This window comes from Hevea brasiliensis, chromosome 10, assembly GCF_030052815.1.
Source record: "Hevea brasiliensis isolate MT/VB/25A 57/8 chromosome 10, ASM3005281v1, whole genome shotgun sequence".
Classification (NCBI taxonomy): domain Eukaryota; kingdom Viridiplantae; phylum Streptophyta; class Magnoliopsida; order Malpighiales; family Euphorbiaceae; genus Hevea; species Hevea brasiliensis.
Window position 1 is genome coordinate 87,898,524 of NC_079502.1, and position 19,179 is coordinate 87,917,702.

The following is a 19,179-nucleotide window of genomic DNA, read 5'->3' on the forward strand; positions in this document are numbered from 1 at the left end:
TGTTTAAATATAAAATTTAGACATATAAATTATTTGGCTAATAAAATAAAATTTTAAAAACTAAATTATTTCAAATTAAAAATGATTAATCACAGAAATTAATTTATTAATAAATTTAAATTTAAGTTTAAAAATTAAATTATTATTAAAAAATAAATAATGATTAATTTATGAATCTTGCTACATCTTAAAAACTTAATTATTATTTACCCCTTCTTTTTCTGTTTCTCTTATTTGTTTCTTTCATGCCTAGTTTTTGTTGTGTAAATAATTTTTGGATAATTTACAAACTGGACATGAGATTTGATTATAATTATGATTTTCCCCATTTTTTTTAAATTTAAAACAATTTAATTTTTCTGTTTTGAAACAATTAACTAAATAGCTACTCCAAAATTTTCCCAAATTGCCTTAGTAGAAGAAAATATATTCAAACCCTAATCTCACAATTACCCTCTCCTCTCCCTCTCTCCTCTTTTTCCTCACTTTTGATGCTCCTTTTCTCTCTCTCTATCACTTCATGTATCTTTAATTTTCTCTCTCTCTCTCAAAATCACAAGAGGGAATGAAGATTCATGCCGGAAAAAATAGAACTCCATGAATCTTGATTCATGTCCATGCATAGACCTATTAAAACTATGCTGGAATCGATCACAAGTATAGGCATAATTATATTAAAATGAATTTATAATTCCATAGCTTAAGCATGCTTAGTTTGCTGAAAACTCAACCATAATTGCTTCAAGAAAAATATAGAGAAACAGAATTGTCAGCAGGTAATGTTTGAACAATAAAATTTCACAGAACATTGTTTGCTTACTATATTACCTTGTGTTTTTTATAAAGAGAAGATGGATAAAAATTACTATATTTTTTATGCAATCTTTTTTTATCTGATAATCCCTCTGTTAGAGTAGTTGTTTACTTTTATTTAATTAAGAATTCTAAACTCTTTAGGGTGTTTGGCTAAGATGGTCAAACCAACTTGTAAGCTATGATTTTTAGTTCATTTATTTATTTAAAATATTTTAGAGTTTATAAGGGAAAAAAAAAAAAAAGAAGAGAAGCTTTCCATTTTGATGCTTATAAACCGAGTACTTATAAACTAGTTTGACTAAGTATATTATTATAATTTTAAAATTCTAATATATACTCTCATCATTTTCTTGACATACATATAACATATAGACACATACATACACATATATATACTTCCTACATTAATTTAAATAAATTATTTACATGAATTTTAATGAATCTAAGAATTATTTCTATTAGAATTTTCTAAAAAAATATATTTGCATTAGTTTTTAATAAAATATTTGTTTATTTAAATGAAAATTATAATATATTATATTATAGTATGATTAAAATAAATTTTGATAATATTTATAGTAAAAAATTTATGTTATTATAATTTATTATTTGAAAAATAATTTAATACTCTTTTAGTAATTTTAATAATAAATGTACTTATGAGCTAATTTTTACCAAATGTCTCAATTATTTATTAGCCACATATAAACACTTTAACCAAATATATAACTCAACTCAATTCAACTAAGCCTTTATCCAAAAAATCTAGGGTCGGCTATATGGATTCGCTTTCTCCACTCTAAAGGATTTTGGGTTAAATCCTCATAAATGTGTAATGCTTCTAGGTCATATTGTACTACTCTCCTCCAAGTTAATTTAGGTCTAACCCTTTTTTTCTTTCTATCCTCTAACCTAATGTGCTCTACTTGTCTAACTAGAGCCTCCGTATGTCTACACTTCACATGACCAAACCACCTCAATCTCCCTTCTCTCAACTTATCTTCAATTGGCACCACTCCTACCTTTTCTCTAATACTCTCATTACGGACTTTATCTAGTCTAGTATGACCACTCATCCACCTTAATATTCTCATCTCTGCAACTCTTATCTTAGACGCATACGACTCTTTCAGTGCCCAACATTCACTACCATATAACATAGCCGGTCGTATGGCTATACGGTAAAATTTTCCTTTCAACTTATTGGGAATTTTACGATCACATAAAACTCCCGTGGCACGTCTCCACTTCAACCATCCGGCTGTAATCCTATGACTAACATCCTCCTCACATCCCCCATCTACTTGAAGGACTGAGCCTAGATATTTAAAGTGATTACTTTGGGACAGTACCACTCCATTCAAACTAACTCCTTCGCTATCACCAGTTTGGCCTTCACTGAACTTGCAATGCATGTATTCTGTCTTCGTTACACTTAACTTAAACCCTTTGACTCTAGAGCACTTCTCTAAAGCTCTAGCTTTCTATTGACTCCTTCTCGTGTCTCATCTATCAGAACAATATCATCCGCAAACATCATGCACCAAGGAATACTCTCTTGTATATGTTTCGTCAATTCATCTAAAACTAATATAAAAAGTTAAGGGCTTATGGCTGATCCTTGGTGTAATCCAATTGAGATCGAAAAATCTTTTGTATCCCCTCCCACCGTTCGCACAATAGTAGTTGCTCCTTCATACATATCTTTCAACACTTGTATGTACCTAATAGATACCCTCTTTTGTTTTAACACATTCCATAAGACATCTCTTGGAACACTATCATAAGCCTTCTCTAAATCAATAAAAACCATGTGTAGATCTTTCTTCACATCTCTATATTTCTCCATCAAGCTTCTAATGAGAAAAATTGCTTCCATAGTTGAACGACCGGGCATGAAACCAAATTGATTGAGAGAGATAGAAGTATCATGACGTAGTCGATGCTCCATAACTCTCTCCCACAACTTCATAGTATAGCTCATGAGTTTAATTCCCCTATAGTTTGAGCAACTCTGTATGTCTCCCTTATTTTTAAAAATAGGTACTAAGATACTCCTCCTCCATTCATCAGGCATTTTCTTTGAGTTTAGAATCTTATTAAATAATTTAGTTAACCATACCACTCCCATATCTCTCAAACACTTCCACATTTCAATTGGTATTTCATCGAGTCCACAGGCTTTACCCACTTTCATTCTCTTAAGTGATTCCTTTACTTCTAAAGATCTAATCCTTCTAGTATAATTCACATTCTTTTCTATTGTTCTATAATCTATATTCACGCTATTACTATTTTGACTATTATTAAAGAGATCATTAAAATAATTTCTCTATCTTTCTTTAATGTCCTCATCTTTCACCAATACTTTTCCTTCTTTATCCTTAATGCACCTGACTTGATTGAGATCTTGACATTTCCTTTCTCTCCTTCTTGCTAATCTATAAATATCTTTCTTCCCTTTTTTAGTTCCAAGTTTCTCATATAACTTTTCAAAGGCCTGTGCTCTTGCATGACTAACTGTCTTTTTTGCCTCTTTCTTTGCTATCTTGTACTGTTCATATGCCTCATTATTATCACATTTAGGTAATTTCTTATACCATTCCCTTTTTCTCTTCACTGCCTTTTGACTTCCTCATTCCACCACCATCTCTCTTTTGAGGGTGGTCCATGTCCTTTAGACTCTCCAAGTACTTTTCTAGCTACTTCTCTAATCTTTGATGCCATCTGTATCCACATATCATTGGCCTCCATATCCAGCTTCCATACTTCGGACTCGAGAATCTCATTTTTGAACTTCACTTGCTTTACTCCTTTGAACTCCCACCACTTTGTTCGAGCTATACTATTTCTTCTGACCTTACTTGAATTGTTCCTAAACTTGACATCTAAGACCACCAACTGATGTTGACTTGTTAAAGCCTCTCCTGGAATGACCTTGCAATCCTTGCATAGAGCTCTATTTGTCTTCCTGATTAAGAGGAAGTCGATTTGGCTTCTATGTTGCCCACTTTTGAAAGTCACTAAATGTGACTCTCTTTTTATAAAGTAGGTATTCGCTAGTATTAGGTCGTATGTCATAGCAAAATCCAGAATGCTTTTTCCCTCCTCATTTCGATGTCCAAAACCAAAAACTCCATGAACATTCTCATAACCTTGTCTATCACTTCCTACATGTCCATTCAAATCTCCACCAATGAAAACATTCTATTTATTCGGTATGCTTTGCATTAAATCATCCATATCTTCCCAAAACCTTTGTTTACTCTCACTGTCTAGTCCTATTTGTGGGACATAAGCACTAACTATATTTATTGTTTCTCCTTCTAGTACTAGCTTTACTAGTATAATTCTATCTCCTACTCTTTTCACAGCTATTACTGCGTCTTTCAATGTCTTGTCTATGATTATGCCCACTCCGTTCTTATTTCTCTCCTTTTCAGTACACCACAGTTTGTACCCTGAATTATCCACTTCCTTACTTTTCTCTCCTACCTATTTAGTCTCCTGAATGCAAGCAATATTCACCCTTCTCCTTTTCAAGGTATCCACAAGCTCCATTAATTTTCCTGTAAGTGATCCAACTTTCCAAGTACCAACCCTGATCCTCCTCCTAACCTGCTCCTTCCTAATTTGTCTCTTTCTATGATATCTTCTATTGTTTTCTATATCTATCTTGTGTTCTGTTCCACTATCTGTTCTACTATCTGTCCTATGGACTAACTTCTTTACCCACACCCGTCCATGATGTAGGAACCCTTGCTCACTTAACACCACACCTGGGCGCCGGCATGGCGCGTCGCTTTCGGTGAACGCCCTACACCCTTGCATATTTCTCACTACACCCAGACTCCGATGTAGTGCGTCGTTAGTAGAGGACGCCCCAACGTTTATATCATTTGAATCCATATCATAAGGTGTGACGAAATTTTTACGCTGGTTGTCACCTACCACAACCCTCCTCCTTTATCCGGGCTTGGGACTGGCTAAGCGCAAACTACTTAGGCGGAGTTAATCAAATATATAACTACTTATAATTTTAAATGTTTACAAATTCAAATTAACTTATAATTAGCACTAATGATTTATAGTTAATTTTTATAAGTTAAGCCAAATACCCTTTTAGTTATTATGCAATAAACTCATATCTACTAATATGGACCTATACTGAATTAATCCATTATAAGTGAACCCGATTTATTCTTTAGATATCCGACTCACACTTGATAGGATCAACTCTCTATTTATCAATCTCTTACAAACTTTATAATTAGGTCGTGTAATAGTTGCATATTATGAGAACTTTTATGTTTTACACTTGTTAAAATAATATAGTTTTTCAATTTATAGAGCTATCAATAGATGTAGTATGCAGTATGTATTATATAATATACTAGATCATTTATAATATTGATATCTCGTATGATCTATCTCATTTATATATATTAAATTCACAATCATGTTCTTATTACAAAGATAAACATAATTAACCTGTCAACGAACATAAGTTAATGTAATAATTCCAATAATTTTCTTATTCTCATAATTTTTTAACCTTAATGTAACTTGCTTTTATAAAATTGTCCCACCAAACAAAATCACTCATGATGCTTTGATAGCAATTATTAAACTATATATTGTCCTCATGATCCTTTAATAGCAATTATTAAATTATATATTGTCCTTTAATAGCAACACCCTAAAATACCAATTATTAAATTATAAATTGTTCTTGTTAAGGTGATAAACACCTTGGAGAAAACTTGAAGTCAGGAAGTTGGGTGTAATGTAGCTCTTGTAATTGGTTGACAAACACCAAGTGAAGTTTGTGGCTATAAATTGACTAGACTCCTACTTGTGAAAAGAGTTGTGATGTGATGAAAAAATTACATAAAATATTAATGATAATCGGTGGTATTTTATTGATTTTTATGTAAAGTTGAATGGATTTATAGGATATTTGTTTTATTAATTTTTTTCCCATTATTTGTTTTATTAGTTATCTGTATTAATTTTCATAAATTTTATTGTTATTTGTATGGAATCTATTTTTTTATATCTAAATAAAATGCAGCCATTATCTTGATGGAGAAATGATGCGGTTAGTATTGGAGTCATTTTATCCGTACGTTGCATGAATTATTTATTATTTCAATAATATAAATTATATAAAATTTTTATCATATATTTTTATAATTATATTATAAAATTTTATTGATGATAAGATTTTTAATTAAGTATAATTTCATTTTAAGCATAGATAAATAAATAAATTGATTAATATATTATTTTTAAATTATGAATAAAAGTTAGCTATTATTTTCATGCTTTCTAGATATTAAATGATTTCAAACTCTAAATTTTTTATTGGAATATCTATTTTTTGAAATACAATATATATTTATGCATACAAATAGATGTGATTTGACAAACAATTTATCAAACATAAATATCAAGATTTAGAAAAAAAAATAATTAAAAATACAATTATATAAAGAGCAATTAAATTATCAAAATCATCGAGTGAAAAGAGAGATTTTAATAAGTAGTATATTTAATATTCAAAGAAATGAATTTATTTTGTAGTATTAATAAATTTTATTAAATTTTAAAATTTAAAATTTAATAAATAATAAATTATTTTTAATTTTTTAATTTATTCATGTATACATATTATTGGATAAAAAAATAGAATCAATATTTAATATCCTTCTTTAATTTAAATTTTAAAATTTAGAAAGATAAACTGAATGAAGTGAATTTAAAATAATCATTATCTCTATATCCTTATTTGCATATCAATGAATCAATATCTTTCAGTAAGTAACATATCAATTAATCAATATTTTTTTATTAAGTGGCATTTTTTGTCAGTGAGGCTTATATAAATCAACCAAAAATAATAACAATTAATTAAGAAATGACATATTTTTAAGTTAGCTTTTTTAAACAGGTGACACTTATTTATAAGCTTATACTAATGCTTTAACTTTAATATATATATACGTGGGCATGTTTTATCCATTTCATGAAGCCTCTACCACTTATAAATGAATGACAACGAATCTTGGCAAAAGTGGATTAGATAATTAGAATTATTCTCCCTTACATTAGATAATTAAAAGTGAATTGTCATTAGAGATGGTAATTGTTTCTAAATCTGATCTAATTTGTCTCACACTCGATCAATTTTTTTTAATCTTGTCCTAATGTTATGAGGGGCTTTTCCCCACCTCGAATCTCCATATTCCGCCCAATAATAATATATTGTTATTTTTTATTAAAAAATAATTTATTTTTTTATATATTTATATGTCTAAATATTACCAATTTTTTATGCAAGTACATTGCACATACATCTTTTGAATTTATTGGAAAATTATTTGATCTGCTATATGTATAACAAGTTAAATGCTCACAATATATTTAAAATTATACTTTTTAATATCATTTTAACTTTATGAAATGTACAAAATTTAAAAAACATTAAAAAGGAAATTTATAAAAATTTAACAATTAAATAAACATAAAAGTTGTAATAACAATGTGTTATTTTTGTGGCTTGAGTTTTGGATATGTTTTAATGGGTTCGAATTGTGACCCAACCCGAAAGTTTCGTGCTGCGACTCAATTGAGATAAAAAGTGAGATCTGTGGTAGTAGTGGAGGGCACGGGCCGTTGCCCCCTGTGGTATGGATCAGTATAAATATTGTAATATTTTACCCTCTGCAATAGAGTTGTGATATATTCGGAAAACATACTGGGGTTAGGGTTTGAGAGTTCTAAGTGATTGTATCTTGCTCTTTTCATCATAGTGAAACTTTTTTTCTTATCTTGCCTGTAGACGTAGACCTTATGGTTGAACCACGTTAAATCCTGTGTTATTCTTCTTCTCCTTTCTATACTATGTGATTGTGTGATTTATGTGTACGCCTTAGATTTACGTGCTTATTATAACACACTGGTATTAGAGCTTTGAGCGCAAAACCTAGGGTTTGCAGACGGCATCATTTTCAATGAAGTATGAGATGGAGAAGTTTGATGGTAGATCAAGTTTCAGTCTGTGGAAGATTAAAATCAAATCTTCCTTGATCTTGTAAGGTCTATGGAAGGCAATCGAGGATAACTTTCCAGAAGGTATGGAAGAGGCGGAGAAGGCTAATTTGAAGGAGAGAGCCTTGAGTGTGATTTTCATGAGCGTAACTGATAATGTTTTACGCGAGATTGCTGTGAAAGCTCAATGTCTGCGGCATTGAAGAAATTGAAGGAGTTATAATCTGCTAAATCGCTAACCAACCACCTGTATCTGAAGAAAAGACTTTACAATTTAGAATGAGAGAAGGTATGCCCATTAAAGAACATCTGGATGAATTTAATTCAATCATTACGGGCCTGAAGAATATTGATATTAATATTGATATATATAGTGAAGATTAGGCCCTTATTGTGTTATGTTCTTTGCCACCCTCCTATGAGACTTTTGTTGATACTCTATTATATGGAAAAGATAGTATTTCACTAGATGATATTAGTAATTCTCTAAAATCAAAGGAGTTGAAAAAGAATTTTTCAGATAATAGAGAAAGATTTGAGGGGAAAGGTTTGGTGAGCAAGGGAAAAACACATTTAAGGGAGGGTTCTTCCAGCAGAAAGAAATGTAAGGCTAGATTTAAGTCAAGAATGAAAAAGGCTAACTGTTTTGAGTGAAAGGAGCAAGGTCACTACAGGAAAGACTGTCCCAAGTTGAAAAATAAAAAGGGAAAGCAACCAGAAAGTTCTGCGAATGTGGTTGACAGTTTTATTGTTTCTGATGGTGATGACAGTGTTGGGAAAATTTTATCTGTGAGTTCAGATCGTGGACAAAATTCCTGGATTCTTGATACTGGTGCTATTTATAACATGTGTCCACACAGAAACTGATTTTTGACTTACAAATAGATGAGTGGCAAGGTGTTTCTGGGCAATGATCGTGCATTATCTGTGGAAGGAATTGGTAACATCAGACTGAGGATGTTTGATGGCGTTATCAGAACTATAGAGTGTTGGCATGTTCCAGGACTAAAGAGAAATTTGATTTCTCTTGAGACACTTGACTCTTATGGATTCAAATACTATGCAGAGAATGGAGTTCTCAAAGTATGTAAGGGCTCTATGGTACTCATGAAGAGCAGTTTAGTTTCAGGATTGTATTTTCTTCAGGGCAGTACAGTTTCAGGGGAAGTTATAGTAGCATCCAAAAGTAATAATCAGAATCAAACTCAATTATGGCATCTGCATCTTGGTCATATGAGTGAAAGAGGATTATCAGTGTTAAGCAAGTGGGATTTGTTGAACGGGTAGAAAACAAAATCTATGGACTTTTTTGAAAACTGTGTGTTTGACAAACAAAATAGGGTGAAGTTTGATAAAAAGGTAGTGCACAAGACAAGAGGAACGGTGGATTATATCCACTCAGATCTATGGGGTCCTAACAGAATCCCTTCCAAGAGCGGTGCCAGGTACTTCATGACTTTGATTGATGATTACTCTCAGATGGTGTGGGTGTATTTTCTGAAAATAAAAGATGAGGCATTTTCAACCTTTGTAAAGTGGAAGATGATGATTGAGAAGTAAACAGAAAAGAAGGTCAAGTGTCTTAGAACTGATAACGGGTTAGAATTTTACAATCGTGAGTTCGATGCATTTTGCAGCAATGAAGGTATAGTGAGACACCGCACTTGTGCAAGGAAATTACAACAGAATGGTATTGCAGAATGCATGAACAGAATGCTTTATGACAAAGCACGAAGCATCCTCTCACATTCAGGATTAGAAAAGGATTTCTAGGCTGAAGCAATTAATACAGCCTGTCTCTTAGTTAATAGATCTCCATCTATAGCTATTGAGTGCAAAACTCCTCTTGAGATCTAGTCTGGTTTACCTGCTGATTACTCTCAGCTGAGAGTATTTGGTTGCCCTGCTTATGCTCATAAGAGGGATGGTAAGCTTGAGCCGAGGGTAAGAAAATGCATATTTCTAGGGCATGCATCTGGAGTGAAAGGCTACAGGTTGTGGTGCAGTGATCCAAAGTCTCCAAGATTGATTATCAGTAGGGATGTAACATTTAATGAGTCTACTTCATTGAATAGTCAGAAAGAGAAGTCAATAGCAGAATTAAATCATGGTGTCAGAAAATAGGTAGAGCTTGACATTGATACTTCAGCAGTTTAATCCAGTGATTCAGATGATGAGGTGCAAGATCTTGATCAAAAAGAGGATGCACCTAAGCAATAGCAACAGAAACCATATAGCATTGCAACTAGTAGAGAGAAAAGACAGATTAGACCCCCGCAGAGATATGCATATGCAAATCTAGTTGCATTTGCCTTGTCAGTTGCTAAGATAGTTGATGTGATGAACCCAGCAATTATAGAGAAGCTATTTCTTCTTCAGATGCAGATCAGTGGGTCAGTGTTATGAGTGATGAAATTGAATCTCTTCACAAAAATCAGACTTGGAAGCTTGTAACATTGCCTAAGGAACAGAAAGTGATAGGCTGCAAATGGGTGTTTAAGAAAAAGGAAGGCACTCCAGGGGTTGAAACACCTCGATATAAGGCACGATTGGTAGCAAAAGACTTTACTTAGAGGGAGAGAATTAACTTTAATGAAGTATTTTCTTCAGTTGTGAAGCATAGTTCTATCAAAGTCTTACTTTCTATGGTTGCTTTTCATAATCTAGAGCTTGAACAACTAGATGTGAAGACAACATTTTTACATGGTGAGTTGGACGAGCAAATTTATATGAGTTAGCCTGAGGGATTTGTCATTCTAGGTATGAAAAACCATATTTGCTTGCTTAAAAAATCTTTATATGGTCTGAAATAGTCCCCTAGGCAGCGGTACAAAAGATTTGATACATTTATGGTTCGTAATGACTTTAATTGTAGTTCATATGACAGTTGTGTGTATCAGAAAAAGCTTTCAAATGATTCCTTTGTTTATTTGTTGTTGTATGTGGCTGATATGCTTATTGCTGCTGAAAGCATATAACAAATTAACATTCTGAAAAAGATGTTAAGTGATGAGTTTGAGATGAAGGATTTGGGTGCTGTAAAGAAGATATTAGGAATGGAAATTACCAAGGATAGAAGTGTTGGGTAGCTTTTCTTGTCTCAACAAGCCTATGTTAAGAAAGTGCTTAAATATTTCAACATGAATAATACTAAGCCTGTGACTGTTTCGTTTGCTGCCCATTTCAAGTTATCTGCAGACATGTCACCAAAAACAGATGAGGAGATGGAGCACATGTCCAGTATTCCCTATTTGAGTGCTATTGGTAGCATTATGTATGCTATGGTATGCACTCGACCTGACATTTCACATGCAGTTAGTGTTATGAGTAGATACATGGCATGTCCTGAAAAAGAGCATTAGCAGGCAGTGAAATGGATTTTGAGGTATTTAAAGGGTACTATAGATGTTGGTCTAGCACTTGACAGGGCTAAGATGAGTGATTCAGTTATTGGCTATATGGATTCAGATTTTGCAGGGGACTTAGACAAGAGGAGATCTTTGACAGGTTATTTGTTTACTCTTTCTAGAAGTGCTATCAGTTGGAAGGCAACATTGCAAGCTACAGTTACTTTGTCTACCACAAAGGCTAAATATATGGCCTTAACAGAGGCTGTAAAGGAAGCTTTATGGTTATAAGGTTTGGTGGGTAATATTGGGTTGATACAGAACAAGTCAATAGTGTTTTGTGTTAGCCAAAGTGCAATACATCTTACAAAGAATCAGATGCACCATGCACAAAGAATCCTAAGCACATTAATGTCATACATCACCTCATTCGGGACATTGTATCTCAGGGGACTATAGTTGTGCAAAAAGTCTCTACACATGATAATCCAGTAAATATGATAACCAAGGAAGTCCCAGTCATCAAGTTTAGGCATTGCCTAGACTTGGTTGGTATTTGTAGTGATCGGTAATGCCCTTACAAAGGCATATGGCAAGACAGAGTGTTTTGTGGTTATTTTATTAATGATTGAGGGAATTCAAATTAAGGGGAAGAATCATTGTCACGCGATGGGAGTTCTGGCCTTGTGTGGTCCTTAGGTCCCCCTTGTTCAGGGCCCCTAGGCCAGCCTTTTCCCCTATCTGGCAAGCTCGCGTAGGCCTAAATATTAAGCATCTTCGAGGTTTCTCACCCATACCTATACAGATTCACAATTGTTGGCTCCATAGGGCAAGAGTTAGCTTGTGACAACCTTGCTAACTGCCAAGAATAGGAGTGGAGAACTGTCGAACCATTACATTCTCCCCCACCTAATCCCGCAAATGCCCTCGTTTGCATGCATTCACGTTGCTTCCCCATGCAACTTATCACACTCCCTTGCACATAGGAGTCCACAACCATTTGTCGCACTCGCCCAATGCAAACACTTAAGCAGCATATTGGTCACTAGTTTGCCAAAACACTCAGCCACTTCCGCACATAGACATCCTCCAAAATGCCTTGCCAAGATTCTTTATATTGCTCGCCAGACACATATACGCTGCATAGTAGGCTGCATTTGTCCCTTGGATTGACCCCTTTCTTATCCGATGTGGGATTGAGAAACCCTTGTCTACCTCTATCCCATTGAGGCCTGACACTCTCCCTCACCCAATTCCAGCAACACTCTTATCGCTATCAGCACCCTGCCTATCCCAGTCTCGTTGGGGCACTTGGCGTGATTCGGATCATCTAGGGCCTGCTCTAATACCACATTATCACAGGACGAGAGTTCTAGCCCCATGCGGCACCTAGGTCCCCATTGGCTAGGGCCCCTAGGCCAACTGGATTTCTTCTACATTGTGCTTACTGGGCCTGCTTCCCCTTAAACGAAAGCCTTTTTTCTTAACTCAAGTATTACGATGTCACCAAGAGCCCCAATTATTCCACCAAACCCACTTGAGCATGCACCTCTAAGAGCCATGCCGGAGCCATCACGTGTTTCACCATTATGTGTACCGAGAGTTCCCACTCCATCGATTTATACTTCTCCAGAAGGGTGCCTTCCCGATCCATTGGGCCTACCAAGAGTCACTTGACTCTCTCATCCATGTGTCAGAGCATCACGAGAATCATTGACCACTGTTTTTATACTCGTCCTTTGCCAAACCAAGGCTCTAATACCACTTGTTAAAGATTTGGAGAGCCCAAAGTACATGGGGAGAATCCTTTTTAATGGGTCTTATGAAAGAACATACTCATGGGTTGACACCACATCCAACCCAAGCCTTAAGGCAATGAGTCTATGGGTCCTTCCCACTTATATGTCTTTCACTCATCCCATCTTTTTTCAATGTGGGAATTCCACACTTGTATATTTCCAACATTCTCTGATACCAATTATTGGGAATATACAAGTGTGGAATTCCCACATCAGAAAAAGATGGGATTAGTGAGAGACATATAAGTAGGAAAGACCCATAGACTCATTGCCTTAAGGTTTTGGGTTGGATGTAGTGTCAAGCCCATGAGTGTGTTCTTTCATAAGACCCATTAAAAAGTATTCTCCCCAGGTACTTTAAGCTCATCAGATCTCTAACAAGTGGTATCAGAGCCTTGGTTCGGCAAGAGACGAGAGTATGAAAATGGTGGTCAGTGATTCTCGTGTTGCTTTGACACGTGGATAAAAGAGTCAGGTAACTCCTGGTAGGCCCAATGGAGCCGGAAGGCACCCTTCTAGAGAAGAGCAGATTGATGGAGTAGAAACTCTCGGTACACATGATGGTAGAACATGTGGGAACTCTCGGTACACGTGATGGCTCTGGCATGGCTCTTAGAGGTGCATGTTCGCGTGGGCTTAGTGACATCGTAATACTTGAGTTAAGAAAAAAGGCTTTTGTTTAAGGGGGAGCAGGCCCAGTAAGCCCAATGTAGAAGAAATTCACACTTGAGGGGGAAATTGTTGAAAATATACAAGTATGGAATTCTCACATCAGAAAAAGATGGGATGAGTGAGAGACATATAAGTGGGAAGGACCCATAGACTCATTGACTTAAGATTTTGAGTTGGATGAGGTGTCAAACCCATGAGTGTGTTCTTTCATGAGACCCATTAAAAAAGATTCTCCCTAGGTGCTTTGGACTCTCCAGATCTCTAACACAATGACAATAATAAAGATACTTAAAAAGAAAATAAAATGAAAATTAAATATTTAACATAAAAGACAATAACTATAATAATTATAAAGTATAACAATTTCTATATGGTAATTTTCACATGGCAACACCAAATGAATACGATGAAACCTATTATAATCAATGTTTAGAATACAACTAATGCATGTATTTTTTAATTTTTTTTAATTTATAATTCATAATTTATATATTTTTTGTATAAATATTAGGAAAATTTAATTTTAAAAAGAATATCTTTATAAGACTTTTGAAGTTATAAATAAATAAATGATATGCTTTTTATAAATTTATAAATTAAATAAAAAAATCTAATTAGAAAAAAAAAATAGTTTTGTGCCATTAAGTTTTAATCAAGTGTTTTAGATTTGATCATTAGACTAAAATTCTAAAATTGAATGCAATTTTATCAAATGAATATTATTAAAGGTTGCAAATGGGTCAAGTTGGTTAGTTCAGATTATTTAAAGTTGTGAGTTTGTTCGAGTTATTTAGTATTTTGCTATACAAAAAAAATTTTAAATAATATACTTTTCATAATTTCATGAATTAAATATAAAATCTAACTAAAAAATGTTTGTGTGTAATTACATTTTAATCTAGTGTTTTCATTTTGATAAATTAGAAAAAAATTTCTCAATTGAATACAATTTTAAATAATAACTGATATTAAAAGTGGCAAATAGGTCAAATTGGACAATTAAATTATTTTAAGTTAGGAGTCAGTTTGAGTTATTCATCGGTTTTCTATACATAAAGAATTTTGGGTTAATTTGGATTAATTTAGACACCCTTTTATGCTGAAAATATTAATTTTTATCAGGAAAAATGTAGATAAATTTTGATAATCATCCTTAAACTTATCTAATTGTAATATTATAATCCTTTAATTTAAAAATATAATATTAAACCTTATCAATTTTCAAATTTTACACAGTAAAATTCCTCGAACCTCTAATTACAGGTTTTTAATTAAATGTTGACCTGGATAGTTCTAGCATAAAGTTTAGTCAGAATTTCTCTTTTTTCTCTCAAGGTATATTTAAATTAAATAATTTTCTTCTCCATAGAGAAAATAATTTTTCACGTATAGAAATAATAATTTTACACTTTGCATAAGAGAATAGAGAGAAATATTGACTAAGCATCATGTGCGAGCTGTTCACATCAATTTCTAACTGAAAAATCAATAATTAAAAGTCAGAGAAATTTTACTGTGCAAAATTTGAAAGTTTAGAGAGTTTTATGTTACATTTTAAAGTTGAAAGACCGTAGTATTATAACCATATAAGTTCAAGGACGGTTATTAAAATTTATTTGAAAAAAATGCTATTCTTAATTTAACGTTGGAGTCAAAATTTGAATTGGTCAATCAATCTAAACAAATCAGTTTTTTTAATTGGGTTATTAAATTGATATTCAATCTCTTTATGCATTTTATATTTTGAATGGGTTGAAACGAATTGAATATCCTTTTGAATAAGATACATTAAGGTTGATTTAATAAATTGTGTCAAAACTTATCACCTCCAATTGAGAAGTGTATATTATTAACATAATATCCGACATAAAATATTTGAAAATAAGCTCAATTTTCAATTTAACATATTTTTAACTTTTAATTCAATTTAGTTCTTCTATTTTTATTTAAGTTTAAATTGACCTAATATATAACTCATGTACCAAGTGGTGTGTAAGTAACTTTTATATTTTATTTGTTATAAATGAGACTTGAATAACATAAGCAACTTAACGATGAATATATTTGAGACAAAGAATTCAATATTAGCAGGAATTCTTTCAAGTTAAGAAATATAATAGAAGTGTTTATGCATAAAATTGCATTTAAATATGATTTATAAGATTAAAATTTTAATTTAGTTTTATTATATTAATTTTTAAATAAATAATAAAAAATATATATTTTTTCATAAATTCATCTCTTATTTATTTTTTTATTTATTTAATTTTAAAATACATGTGTTGCATCTACATCTTATGCTTTTGTTTAATTTGTAATAATTATTTTATTTTAATTACGTATGAACATTTTTAACACGTTTTCCTCTTTAGTGGGCTTTTAAACATTTATTTTGATTTTCTACACAATAATAAGGTTTTTTTTAAATAATGATAACAATGCTTTATTTTTAAAATAAAAAAATTCTCTTTATAATAGCTATACATTTATCAATTACAATAGATTTTTTTTTATTATTCATATAACAGATATTACATAAAGAGAATTAAAATAAAAGGCTCTAATAATTTTAATTGCACTGATAATTTATAATATATTGTTTCTCATTAAAAAAATTATAAAAGTTATATTAAAAATAAATATTGTTAGCATAATTACAGCAATCAGCATGATTATAGGAGATTTGTGTAACATAATTACAGCAATCAGCATGATTATAGGAGATTTGTGTAGCATAATTATAGCAATTATTATTCTTGTCCAAATTAGTTCATATTCTCATGTATAAATAGATGTAATATCTCTGTAAATGAGACACAGACAAATACACAATCCTTTTCTTCATTACTTGTATTCTTTCTTCTAACATGGTATCAGAGCCATAAAACTTTTATTTCTAGTTTTTTGGGGTCTCTCTGCTCTCTCTACAACCTGTTCTGGTTCATTCTTTCATACCTATTATTATACCATTTTTTTTTTCCTCATCTTGTTATCAATGGAGAAATCTGATATTTCAAAACCTATTGCAACAGTTCTGACTGGTTCCAACTATAATCTTTGGGTTCAAGTAATGAAAAGTTATTTGAAAGGTCGCAATCTTTTGAGTATTATTACCGGAGATATCACTACGCCGACAAGAGAGAAACGATGAAACTGATGCAAAATTTCTTTGACCGTCTTGAGGATTGGGATAGTAAAATCATCGATCATCACCGGTTTCGCAATACCTGTCTCGTCCATCCACATCCGGTTGCTAATTATGACTCGCAAAAGAAATCGGGATTTTTGGCTAATCGATATCAGACCACTGGACTTGCCCACTATTATCAGTTGTGGACTACTCTTCATAATCTGAAACAAGAAGCAGGTCAATCTGTGAATGATTTTCTTGCCCAGGTCCAACCTATTTGGAATCAAATATCTCAGGCCAAAATCAGTGAAGATCATCTTCATCTCATTCAAGTTCTAATGGCTCTTCGAGCGGAATATGTGGCCGTTCGGCGTCCCTGCTACACCGAAATCCACTCCCATCAATAGAAACTGCTATTCAAGAGATTATTTTTGAAGAGACTCGTCTCGGTTTGGATAAAACTCCTCAATTTGAAGCTGCTCTTGCAACTACTCGATCCTCACATCAGAAATCTGGCAATCAACTCTGTAAGAATTGTAATCAAATTGGTCATGCTTTTGCATATTGTCCTACCATAAAATGCAGATATTGTCATGGTTACGGTCATATTCTTGAACATTGTCCCACACGCCCTCCAAGATCAAAAGGAGGGCATTCTAAATTCAAGAATGTCTCAAAGCCTGGATCTTCCTCTGTCACTGCTGTTGCTGCTACTGAGGGCTCTACTGCCATCACCATGAGTGATCTTGAGGCACTATTCAAACAGGTTATCTCTTCTAATTCTCCTGCTGCCATGTCTGCCACTCCGGGTAATTCTTATTGGCTTTTTGACTCTGCATGTTGTAATCATATGACCACTAATCTTAAATTCTTGTCTTCTGCAAAACCTGTATCTTCCTTACCACCAATCCATACTGCAAATGGTACTAAAATGAACATCACACATACTGGTCATGTGTCTACCTCAAATCTTCATCTCCCTGACACCTATTATATCCCTAATTTGGCACTCAATCTTATTTTTATTGGTCAATTGTGTGAAAAAGGACTAAATGTTATTTTTTCTCACCATGGTGTCCAGGTACAGGATCCACAAACGGGACAGATTCTTGGGGAGGGTCGCAGAGTGGGTCGATTATTTGAGCTTACATCTTTACATCTTCCTCAGAGATTTGTGTCTGCAGCTACAATCCCTAATTCCTCCATTCACCAATGGCATCTTCGTCTTGGTCATGCTTCTACCAGTAAAATTCAACCTTTAATTTCTCGTGGATTATTAGGATCTACTAAGTTTGAGTCATTTAATTGTTTAAATTGTCAGCTTGCAAAACAACCTGCATTATCTTTTTCCCATAATAATACTACTTCAGACACTCCTTTTGGTTTAATTCATTCTGACATTTGGGGTCCTTCTCCTATTTCTTCAATAAATGGTTTTCGTTATTTTGTAATATTTATTGATGATTATTCTCGGTTTACTTGGATATATTTTTTGAAACATCGATCTGAGTTATCACAAATTTACATCACATTTGCAAAAATGATTAAAACTCAGTTCTCTTGTGACATTAAAATTCTCCGAACAGACAATGCCATGGAATATCGGGATTCTTCTTTGCTTCAGTTTCTTAGTCAACAAGGCACCGTTGTTCAACGTTCTTGTCCTCACACCTCTCAACAGAATGGCGAGCGAGCATAAGCATCGCCATATTCTTGATTACAGACGTACTCTTCTTCTTTACGCCTCATGTCCGAGAAAAATTTTGGGAGAAGCGACTTTTCATCTTGTTTATGTTTTTTATCGTATTCCTACTTTGGTTCTTATTTATTTTTCTCCTTTTGAAATGTTGTTTGGTGAACATGCTGTCTATTCCTTCCTTTTACGTTTTGGATGTGTTTCTTTTGTTCTTTTACATCCTGATGAACATAGCAAATTAGAACCCTGTGCTCGTCATGTTGTTTTCTTGGTTATGGCATTGAACACAAAGGGTATCGTTGTTGGGATCCTGTTTCTAATAAGTTACGCATCTCTCGTCATGTTACCTTTTGGGAAAATACTATGTTCTCTTCTCTTTCCAAATTTCATCACTCTGTCAATACTGACTCTCTATTTTCACTGACTCCTCCAAAGAGCTGTTTCCAAGTCTGATCCAGTGATTGTGATGTGCTCAATATTAGCCCAACTACACACCTTTGTTGAATCAGCACCAGTTGTTGATCCAGTACCTGCGCCTGCATCTCCTCCTAGCACTACTCTTCGTCGTTCTACCCGTGTAAGAGAAACTCCTCATTATCTTTCTGATTTTCATTGTTACTCTACTATTGCAACCCTTCATGAGCCTCATTCTTATCGTGAGGCAAG

General features: G+C 33.2%; 1 protein-coding gene across 1 annotated transcript; it reads left to right on the forward strand.

Annotated features, from left to right (window-relative positions):
- The first annotated feature begins 13,575 nt into the window (after window positions 1–13,575).
- Window positions 13,576–18,343, forward strand: LOC131169393 (branchpoint-bridging protein-like). The gene is made up of 3 exons (XM_058128613.1): window positions 13,576–13,662; window positions 17,242–17,626; window positions 17,899–18,343. The coding sequence occupies exons 1-3, from the start codon at window positions 13,576–13,578 to the stop codon at window positions 17,958–17,960; spliced, it is 534 nt and encodes a 177-aa protein (XP_057984596.1). The 3' UTR covers window positions 17,961–18,343.
- Window positions 18,344–19,179: the final 836 nt, after the last annotated feature.